The following is an 11477-nucleotide window of genomic DNA, read 5'->3' as shown; positions in this document are numbered from 1 at the left end:
GGAAGTGAGTATAATTTATCCAAAAAAGATAAGAGATAGTTCATCTTGAAAAACAAATCTGTTAACACTTTTGATGCGCATGGATAAAACACATCGTATGATTGATGGAAAAGGCCTGCGTATCAAATAGTGTATTGATACCATGGAGTCCAATCAAAAAATATATTTTGTTCAATCACTTTAAAAATGAGTGAACAAAATTAGACTCACCTCCTCTTTTTGTTTCTCCTTTTGCAAATCCAAGCATAGCATTAAAAAATTATAACAAGTTAGTGGATAAGGATTAACTAACGTTGTGTTTGGATCAATTATTTGGATAGGGATGAGAAAGGGTAAAGGGAAAGGAAAATGAAGAAAAGATTTAGCTTATAATTTTGTTCACATTTGCCCCCTTCTTTTTTTTTTTTCTCCAAATTCCTACCTAAATTCATGATTGAAACGCAACTTGAAGAAGTTCGAAAAAGAGTGGCGATTGGGCTTATAAGGTGATGGATGACAACAGGCATCATGGTGGGTTACAATTGTTTCACCAAAATAATATTGATGCTATGGATCGAATTTATAACAACAATAATGAATAATCATGGTGGCAATTGTTTCACTAGTGAAATCAGTAATGTCGTGTTTGGTTGGGGATTTGAGGAGTGATTTAAAAAGGAAAATGAAAAAGTAGATGAAATATAAATAAAATATACCGACAGTTCACCTAGTTTCACACACATTTTTCCTTTCCCTTTCCCTTTCCCTTTCCCTTTTCAAATTCTTCCCTAAATCCCCCAACTAAACACAGTATAGAGGACCAAATGAGAGGGAAAACAACATCGGTTTCACAAGTAAAATATTTGAGAAACTGAGAAGATGGGACGATGTCGGTGTATCTAATTAAACGGAATGACAATGGGGTGGGGGTGGGGGTGGAGGTGGGGGTGGGTGAGATGAGGCTTGTGTTGAGATGGCAGGGGGTGGGCTGGAGCAAGTAGGGATGACAACAAGATGAGGGCAGCCTTCCAGTGATCTGCCCCCACTTTAAATCATATCGAAGCGGCTGTAGCAGGACAAGTGGAAGAGATAATGGGGACAGGATGGGAACAAGTTAATTTTAATAATGGCAGTACAGGCAACGAGTTGCGGTTTACTTTCACAGCCTAACCTGGTTATCATAGGAGACAGTTAAAATGTAGTATCCCCCTCTCCCCCTCTCTATCCATGTAAATAATAATAATAATATATGTTCATATATAATATATTCATAGTGCAACTGACATAAAGTATATTATTTGAATTTAAATATCAACAAATTGTACTGGAATAGACATACTTACATGAAGTAATTAGCGAGGTGAACAAATGGTTACATCAGTTATCAGGAAGAATGCCACGTTTAGCTTTTTCTGCTTCCGCTCGAATGCATGAAAGGTTGGCTTGTATCTCTCTGCAAAGTCTGCCTTCAACAAGACTAACTGGCAACCACAGCTTTGGCTCCACATCAACAACATATGAAAGAGTAGTATGAAATTCTTCGCCTACCAAGGAATTTCCATCTTCACATCTTTCTATGTTGCACTGCATCCACCCAACTTTTAAAAAAATCATCAGCTTTTGTATTTATATATGGCCCACAAAATTATTCAAGTGTCCAAAGAAGTTAGGAAAGCATCAAACTTTTCCAAATGTGAATATTTTTTTATTTTTATACATGCACAATTTTTTGAAACACACAACACAAACAAATCATATTGACCTGCATTTCCAAATCACTGGTATCAAAAGCTCATAAATAGTAAGAACAGAGAAGAAAAAGAGATGGGAGACAGACAAGACAGATGCAAGTTCTCATAAGAAAATTCAAACACCAGGCTCAATTTTCATGAACCATTGATAAGAATTGACTTTTATAAAAAAAATAAGAACAAAACCCTAAATTAAACTAAGAAAAAATATCTCAAACTTACTGAAAGACGCCCTATCTTTGTGAACAACGTCTTCAAGAACAAACAAAGAAGATAAACGAAAGTGCAAACTAAGTTGGTGCAAGCTAAGTTAGTTGGTACAAACTCTTGATGGTAGCACTAGAAACCTGGCATTGAAGAGCCTTCTTCCTCTTTATTTGTTTATTTATTTCAGGGAGGGATGATTGAGGTGCTGTTTGGGCAGAGGATGGGTTACCTGCCATCATGTACACCCCATCACCAGTGGATCATAAAAATATATGTAAATATCACCATAATTGTGTCACTATTATTCTTCATTGTTGATCGCTGGTTTGGCTCAACACACTTCAATTGCAAAGTGTAGCCCAAACATTAAGCAATCACACCCATCAGTCAACGTTAAAAGGACAATCATCTTGAATCAGTAAAAAACACATAGATGAAACATAAAATAAGTAAACACCTTCACTGACTGGCTGTTAGAGTAGTGTTAAGAGTTCCATATTAGGATTCGTTAACAATATCACAACAGTGAGCTAAAATGACACAAAATTAAAAACAAAAATAAAAACTCATATGAATGAAGGTCGTGAATGAATTTGCTGGGAACACAAAAAAATCCCCCATCACTAACTGCAGAAACTTTTTTCAGAGCAAAAATGCTGCTTTGTTGGCAGAAAAGCCAGAATCCAGCCGAGTATCAACGACAAGAAGACCTTACCTGTTCAATAGACCATTTGCCCTCAAACAGCAGAAAATCACCTTCAACCATCTTAAATTCAATATCGCGCCTTTGACCAAAAGGAAGACTCTCAAGATCTTTCTCATAACAATCAACAATTCCTTTAGCATTAAAGTTTAGCCCAAATGCCAATTTCTGCTGTCCAATCTGTTGAATTAGAGACATGTACTAGCATTATAACTAGGTTATAGATGATGGGAATGGATCAAATATTTGTGCACGAATATAAATTAATTTGAGATATTAATTTCAACCTAAAAACAAAATCTTAATAAACAAAGCATGCTTGGAGTGGGATTTCTAGAGAAGATCTCCGATGCAAGTTTCACACCAGTGCATGAAAAAATTACCTGAACCAAAAAATTCAAATACACCACCATTAAATAAAATGAATGAGTTTCCACCCTTTTTTTTTTTCTTTTTTTCTTTTCTTCCCTCACTGCACGCACCCAGAACAAGAAATTATACATTACCTATCAACCTAAGAAGCACGGGTGCTGGTACGAATACAGGTATGGGTACGCCGATACAACAAATTCTTTAAAAAGTATGGTACAGATACGGCTAGGGTACGCTAATTTTTTTTTTATTATTAATTTTTTAATTTATAGCTAAACATCCAACAAATCAAAGTTTAATATGATAATTAAAAACAAAAATTACAAAACCAAAATAATTTGTGAATTTTTTCACTTCATTCGAGTATATAAATTTTCAAATTATTCATATAACAATTTAAAATCATCAATATTATGAAAGTAATTACAATGAAATAAATACATCAGAATCAGTTTATGAACCCTAAATTTAAATGTTCATTTCTTTTGTCTCCTTAGATTTTAAATTTTTTTTATCTTTTATTTTATATAATTCTGATTGTGTCTACTACAGAATTATATAAAGAAAAAAATCAGATGTTGGACAGATTAAAAACGATAACCAAAGAAGAAGATAATCAAAGAAGAGGAGATTGGCTACAAGAGGAGGTAAGAAAACTCACCGGAAACAAGAAAAATCAGATGTTTGTTTACTGCGAAAAAAGAGTGAAAAAATCTGAAAAAACAAATCAAAGAAAAAGGAAGAAGAAGAGGAACTAAGAGAAACTCACTGGGATATCGAGCTTTGCCGTCAACCAGCACTGTCATCTTCAAAGGAGAGTTCAATCGCCGACTGTGTTCTTTCTTTGAACTCATCAACTGTGTTCTTCGCAAGAGAGAATCGAATCAAAACAATAAACCTAATTTCAATTTGTGTTATGTTTTTATTATCACAAAAGAACCCCAAAGTTATTTAATTTTTTAAGATGGTCAAAAAAGTTGCTCCGGTACCCTTACAATTGTTGAAAATCTTGTTTTTTACCCCAGCATACCCAAAAGCGTGCCCATGGCGTACCAGGCTTCTACATATCGTATAAAACGTACCCGGTGCGTTTTTGCCATACCCAGTAAGTACCCAATGCTTGTACAGCAACATTTTTGGAGTACCCGTGCTTTATAGGTACCAACGAATACAATGATAGAGTTGCCACCTTTTTTCTTTGTTTTCCATCAGTACATGCACCCAGAAAAAGAAACTCACAGCTACTTGTGGGAAATCTCTTCATCAGCGAATGCCCTGGCCAGAGAAGAAACTTGATCCACTGAAAGTGTCTTGAAAATAAATTCCACAAGTGGAGCTTTTCTTTGGTATAGAAAACTTGCAAGGTGCCTCATAAATTCGTAACTCAAAACTTCTCATACAATTTTAGAATTGCTCCTCTCAAATTCATTGAATCCTAACTCTTGTCCCACACCATAATTTTATATGAGATTTCAACTGTGCACTGTCTCATAAAAGTTGTATTTTAATCATTCAGAGCCAGCAAATGGATTCTTGCTTACTGTATGGAAATTCTTTCCTCGGTCCTACATAGTTTTAGCATAACCATATACTAATTTCAAACTTTCCCTTATTGACCTTCAGTTTTCTGAAAATTTACAATCTTATTCACTACTTTTGATTCCACTTTTAAAAGTTCCAACTTCTGATACAATTGAAACAGAGGACAGCCCATCACAGCAGTCTCCCACTATGTTCCGTGGACTCTTCTATTTCCTCCAAAATACCCGTGTCCAACGGATATGACATGCTTGCGGGATATGTGTCCGACACCTATACCCAATTTAGACACTTGATCCTCCAACTTTTCATAATGTTCGAAGAATAAGAAACTCACATTTACTAGAACAGAAACATTTACAGTCTTTAACATAGATGAGACGCAAAAATTCCATAATTTCCCTATATCCTATTTAATTTCAAATATATTTTTACATAATTTACATATTATAATATGTCATATGCAAGTGTCCACCATGAGTCCCCATATACCCATATCCTACTTTGTATACATATCCCAATATCTTAAGATTTACATTTATGAAGATCTGACGCTTGGACTCACACCCATATCCGATACTCGTACCCAAGGCCATGTAACATGGGCCTCCTCCTACCTAACATAATCAACCCAAACCAAAGTAAGCCTTGTGTCCCACACAAATGGGATCGGCTACATGACTCCTTTTTCTCCATTCTTATTATAATAAGAATATTTTTATTGTCCCTAAGGAATGAAGTCAGCCTAGGGCTTTGAAAATTTAATACCACAAGCTTCATTAGTAGGGGGCTGATCTATTTTCATCAAGGATGGCAACTTGTTAGCAATGTCAGGGCCCACCTTGACTTACCCTAATATAATGGAGTTGTGGTACATCACTATAAGATCAGGGCAGGGGTAAGGGAAAGAGGAACAACCCATTTCAGGTTCAAGCAGGGATAGGAGATGGGATTACTAGTACAGTGGGATTGAGAGCAGGGATTACTAGTGTGATAGTATTAGGTTAAACATGTAAGATAAATTGTGTTTGTTTGTGTATTAGTCTGGTGGTATTAGTTGGTTAGGATTAAATCTATGAATTTATGTAAAAGTTCTCAATATATAAAAATTGACTTCATTATTCCTATGAAGTGTGGGTAAAATGGTATTTTTACCTCCAATCCATGGGAATTTGTAGGGTTTAGGGTTTAGGATTGCTAATACCCTCCTTTGAGGGGATTTGTAGTCCCATGGCACTGTTAGTCCCATGCAAGGTTTCGAAAAGCAGTTGCGGTCGCCGTAACGGTAGCGGTAGCGCGGTTGCGGTTGCGGGGTGTAAAAGTCGTAGCGTAACGGTTGCGGTAACCGGAACCGTAAATTTTTTTATTTTTCGCACAATTTGAAAAAAACTTACCGATACGCATATTTTTTTTCCATGATCATATTTATTGGGTTTAAAAAAAATATTGATCAATTTTTGTAAATTTTTAAGTATTATCCAATATATTTCATATTTTTAAATCACTATAAATTGAGTTTTTTATATTTTATTTTAATAATTAATGACTTTATATTATACAAAAAATTAATTACTAACTATTATATATAAGATAAACAATGACAAAAATAAGAAAATAAATAAGAGCCTAAATATATATATATATATATATATTAACCAAGCCAAATAGATAATGACCACATTTGTTATTATTATTATTATTATTATTATTATTATTATTATTATTATTTTCAAACAATATATAGATAGACACACAAACAAAATGGTTGAGTGATAGCAGCTGAATAAAATAGCATAGGTCTTACAGCCTCAACAAATTAATAACATGTTCTTCATCTTCCTTGTTCTCTCTCTTTATCTCTTGCTCTTCTATTTTCTCTCTTTATCTTCCCTCTTCTCTCTATCCCTCTTTCCCCATTTTCAGCTTTTTTTTGTGTATTTTTTCGAAAGAAATAGTTCAAAACCGTTACGAAACGGTGCATAACAGGCCATTACAGCTATTACGGCACTGTTACGACCGCTACGACAAGCGCTACAGCCGACACACCTGTGAATCTCAATCACACTGCAAAAGCGGCCATAACGGGTGGCGGTAACCACCAAAACCGTTACGTAACGTCGTTACGTAACGGTTGCGGCCGCTTTTTAAAACCTTAGTCCCATGGCATTGTTGCAAAATAAACACGATTTAAGTAGGACCCACCGGATTGTTAATCCAATCCCACCATCAATGGACTAAAACAAACAGGGCCAAAAAGCTGTTGGTCTAGTAGTAAAGGAGCAATATGGAACATTTCAAACTAACTTGAATACTCAAAAATAAATCATATGAAGAACCTAAGAGTTTTACCAATTAGATGCAGTTTGTCCAACGTCGGTTCGTAAGCATGGAAAGAGACGCCTCCCCTCCTGTCTGATTTTGTTCCTACATTGATGTTGTAATGAGGTATTGTTATACTCATGCTACTTCATTTTGCATTACTCCTTGAGCCACCTTATTGATGCCCCTTGTTTCTATTCGTTATAAAATTCATAACCAAAGGGGTGACCACCTCAACACCCCATGTCAGGATTGGGACAGGATAGTGAGGGACGCAGTCAGGAGAAAACCTGACTCATCGGGCCTGTATCATCCACAATTTTCATAGAAATTTTGTGCTCACCCTGCCTTTTACTGAACCAGGTATGCAAGCAACAAATATACCTAAGATCTACCAGCTCAGCTAATCAAAGAAAGAATTATATTACTCCATATGAGGCACCAAGTCATTGCTAAAACCACTACTTTCATGCTGGTATTTGAAATATTTGAAAGCTCCCAAAACCATCCAAGTCATCAAGAAGGAAAGTGTTGATTGAACAACAATGGCCAATGCAGAAACATCCTCCAATGATCAATATCGAAGAAAAAAAAAAAAAATCTAAGAGTGATCCATCGACTAACCAAATGGATTTAGAGGAAAGTGAAACAAGGAGAAATGAGGGAATAGGAAAATATCCAATGAAGGAGGATGAGAGGTGTAATGAAGGCCCCAAAACAAAATCCCTCAAATATGATCTGATTGCAGTTAATAGAAATAAAAATAAAAATAAAAACGTTTGAAGAAAATCACGAGGAGATCTCAGATGACAAGGACGAGAATCCTCAAGAAGCGAATGAGGATGATCTAGGAGACATACATGAAGATGGAAACTATGATACACATTCGAAGGTTCCCAGCATTTTCCTTCGAGAAAAGCTCATAAACAGATTAGGCAGCCATTGGGGACTGTCATATTACATCAGATTATTAGGGCGGAAATGTGGTTACAAAGTTTTAACATTTGCAAGGGAATTTTGAAGCTCGTTTTCCAAAAGCCATAGTATCTGTCAGGTATGCTTCCTAATCCTCCTTTTGTTAAACCGTTTAGACTTGAAGCGGCCCGGCCCGGCCTGGCTTACAGATCTGGTGAATAAAGTGTAGTAATCAGACTACTCAAATGACACCCTCGAGTCGAGACCACCAGAAAGTTTGCTGAACAAGCTCTCATTTGGAACAGAAATGTTTTTTGGGAATATTATTACAAGAAAAAGGAGGTTTCTAGCTCACATTGAGGATATTCAAAATTGCCAGGCCTCCAGATTCTCCCAAAGTCTTGATACACTAGAAGAAAGAGAGCTTGTTATGCGATATTGGCTGGTCCTCTTAGCGATCCTTCACTCGAAACTTGTACTACAATCTCTATGCATCACATCTTTTACCTTAGTTTACTAGCTAAACAAATCAGATATTCGTGAATGGATCACCAAAATCAACCAAAGACACATGAATAGTTAGTAAATTAGTTTGGCCATATCCATAGACATATCCATCCATATAAAAAGATAAAAGAAATATTTTTACAATGAAACACATTGAAAGTAAAAGAAACACAAGGAATGAGAGAGGGGAAAGACTATGGTATATGCACCTTATAAGATAAGAAAGAACAAAAACAAAAACGTCATAATCAAATACTACATAACACATAACCAAACATCTCAAAATAATATCATAAACAAAATGGCGTAACTAAATTGCATATGGTATTGGTGTGTATTGTAGAGAATTCTCCATGAGAGAGAGAGATTAAATGGGTCTGGGGGGGCGTACCTGAAAAAGACGGGCAAAGTTGGGTCTCTTCTCAAGCAATTGGCTGACAGCGAGACCAGGGATAAAGTCGGCCAATCTCTCGTAGTCAGTCAAAATGTTCCAAACGGTTTGAAGGCTCGCCTCTATTGCAATCATGGATCGAATTCTGCGGCAGTTATTTCCAATTTTTTCTATCTCAATCTCGCCGCCGCCGTAGATGGACGGCAACTCCTCCTCATCCTCATCCTCATCCTCATTCTCGTCGCCACCACCACCGAATAAAGGGATGGAATCTATGTTAGAACAATTCGCAAGGAATGATCGAGAAGAAGCTGATGAGATGGACATAGACGTAGACCTAGACCGAGAGTTTAAAATTCTTGCGCTTGCGGTTGGGAAGAATAAGAAGGAAGGTAATGGATGACTGGCACTGGCCGCTTCAAGAAACAGCGACGGTGGAGTGGGAAAGGGGTGCGGATGATGGCGGGAATCTAACCAGATTGAGAAGCCGTGCATTTGCTTGTCCTTCGTCCGCCCGCAACCGCACAAATCTCATGTCCTATTATGCAGTGATAAAACCATCCGAGTAAGTACATAACCATCTATCCAGGTCGGGTTAACAAGTCCCTTCAAAAACACATGTTTGATGAGTGAATTATAACATGGAATTAGGATTTACATCATACGATTGAGATTATTAATTTATTAACTCACATTTTCATTACTAAATTATATATATTCAGTAGATATTAAATTTAATGAAATTAATAAATTTTAAATTTTAAATTTTAAAAGAGATTAAAAATTATAATTTCAAAAGTCTTAAGCATCAACACCAATTGTCAAGTTTTAATAAAAAGAAGGGACTACATATGACAACGGCCTCTTCTGGAAAATAAGTTAAAAGTCACTTCTCAACTTTTAATCTATTTTGGATCACATCATCTCACATATTTTTACATATTTTAAAAAAAAAATTAAAAAATTAATTTTTAATTATCTTCCTAAAACACTCCAATATTAACTCATGCGCTGACAACTAATGTAATTAGTTTGCATAGGTAATATTATGTGGTTCTTAGTCCTAAAAAAATTATTTAATAATATGTTTTGTTTGAATTTTATAAAATATATATATTATTTAAAAAATAATTTGATGAGAAACAAAATTTTAAAAAAATTCTATCCATACTGTTGGTAAAAATTTAGTTCGAGCCTGATCGACAATGATTTGATCGACAAACTTAAACAATATTTAATAAATGCTAAAAAGATAAGACTTTGTGGTTGAATTCTATACCTTAAACAGATTAAGGATTTCCTTGAAAGTAATTAAATAAAGAATGATTAAAAAATAATATGTATTTATTTAATTAATTTGTCACTTGCTATCAATTACATAAACCTAAACAAGAACAAAGAAGTGAAAATACAGCAATCAACCGAAATAAGAGAAGTGGGAGGGGTTTGGAAAAGCTACTTGTTTAATCTACACCTAAAATAACTGATCTAGAATTACTCCAAAATAACTCTGCACGAGTGTATTTGATGATTGATTGATTGATTGATTCCTCTTTGTATCTCTTTTGGCCTATTTATAAATTCAGCCACATGAGAGAAAAAGATAACTTAAGAGCATCTCCAACGGTTCATTTCTTTTTTCATCAAATTTGAGTAAAACGTAGGTGATTTTCTCAATCTGATATGGCTTGTTCCAACGGTGTGCATCAAAAAGGGAAGGTCGTCTGGTGGGTCGACCGGTCGATCGACTGGTAAGGCTATAAATTTTTTTTTCAGCCAATTCAAACCAGTCAGGCCAATTCAAACAATTTGCACCTGTGGCATGTATGTTGAGGGAACCGGTCGACCGGTGGGTCAACCGGCCGGACATCTTGCTGGTTGACCGGTTGGCCCACCCCAACGGTATAGCACAGTGAAATACTGAAATCTAGAGTTTGTCCTCAGTTTGATGAAACTTTTGGTAAATTATCATTTTGATATCAATTTGGTGAAACTATTGGAGTGAGAAAAAGTGAGTTTTTCATCAAATTTCAAATCTGATGCAGGGTTTGATGCACCGTTGGAGATGGCCTAAGATTACGATTTCTTCAACAAGCCAATGATTTCCTCAACATTATCCATATCCCATGTTAATAGGAACCATTTTGCAAATTTAGTACTTGATTTGATCTTGACTCTTTGATTTCAACAACTAATTTTGAAATTGCTGCAATTACTAACTTTTTAACCTTCCATTTAACATGTCATCATACCATATTCTTAACACATTTGCATACCACATTAACATGCTTATCGACAGAAATAATAATAATAATAATAATAATAATAATAATAATAATAATAATAATAATAACAAATATGATCAAGATTATTTTTTTAAATTTGATCAACAAACCATAATAGAACTTGACCATAATTAATAGGCCATAATTGACAAAAAAAAATAAAATGTGGTGCAAGCATATACATAAAATTCATACAAAAAAAATCAAGAGTATTTTATTTTAAAATAAAATATCATCATTAAATCATACAATTATATATAAAAATTTTGTATAAATTTTCTATTGGTACTCAATTAAAAAATAAGGGACCAGCTTCTATTGATGGACCTTGGTGAGCCCAAACTTCAGGCCTATTTTGATGATTCAAACTATTTAATTTATAGAGTATTAAGTACATTATCTTTGCAAAAAATCACATTAACCAAATATCGATAGTAATTTGGCAATTTTGTTTATGTTTTTTTTTTTTTTTTTGTGTTAAATATGTTCCTTTTTTCGAAGATACAAAT

At 34.9% G+C, this 11477-nt stretch overlaps 1 protein-coding gene and 1 long non-coding RNA gene across 7 annotated transcripts; one reads left to right on the top strand and one right to left on the bottom strand.

Annotated features, from left to right (window-relative positions):
- Positions 1 to 1213: 1213 nt before the first annotated feature.
- On the bottom strand, positions 1214 to 9366 carry LOC114256976 (Polyketide cyclase / dehydrase and lipid transport protein). 6 transcript variants are annotated; one of them, XR_014359650.1, is made up of 4 exons: positions 8684 to 9366; positions 2653 to 2820; positions 1953 to 2166; positions 1214 to 1577 (listed from the first exon to the last, which is right to left on the bottom strand). XR_014359650.1 is itself a non-coding variant. In XM_028196689.2 (4 exons), the coding sequence occupies exons 1-3, from the start codon at positions 9176 to 9178 to the stop codon at positions 2116 to 2118; spliced, it is 714 nt and encodes a 237-aa protein (XP_028052490.1). In that variant the 5' UTR covers positions 9179 to 9366; the 3' UTR covers positions 1428 to 1563; positions 2078 to 2115. The 6 variants fall into 6 exon arrangements, 5 of the variants coding, with proteins under 5 accessions (XP_028052492.1, XP_028052487.1, XP_028052491.1 ...); XM_028196689.2 differs by having other exon boundaries at positions 1428 to 1563; positions 2078 to 2166; XM_028196688.2 differs by having other exon boundaries at positions 1460 to 1577; positions 2078 to 2166.
- LOC145818223 (uncharacterized) lies at positions 5957 to 9053 on the top strand. Its single transcript, XR_014359651.1, has 2 exons — positions 5957 to 7924; positions 8173 to 9053. It is a non-coding gene; the product is annotated as an uncharacterized LOC145818223 (long non-coding RNA).
- Positions 9367 to 11477: the final 2111 nt, after the last annotated feature.

The sequence above is a fragment of the Camellia sinensis genome, unplaced genomic scaffold (assembly GCF_055761805.1).
Source record: "Camellia sinensis isolate YWXY unplaced genomic scaffold, ASM5576180v1 Unanchor6, whole genome shotgun sequence".
In the NCBI taxonomy this organism is placed as follows: Eukaryota; Viridiplantae; Streptophyta; class Magnoliopsida; order Ericales; family Theaceae; genus Camellia; species Camellia sinensis.
Note: the sequence above shows the minus strand (reverse complement) of the source record. Positions and strands in the feature narration are given on the sequence as shown.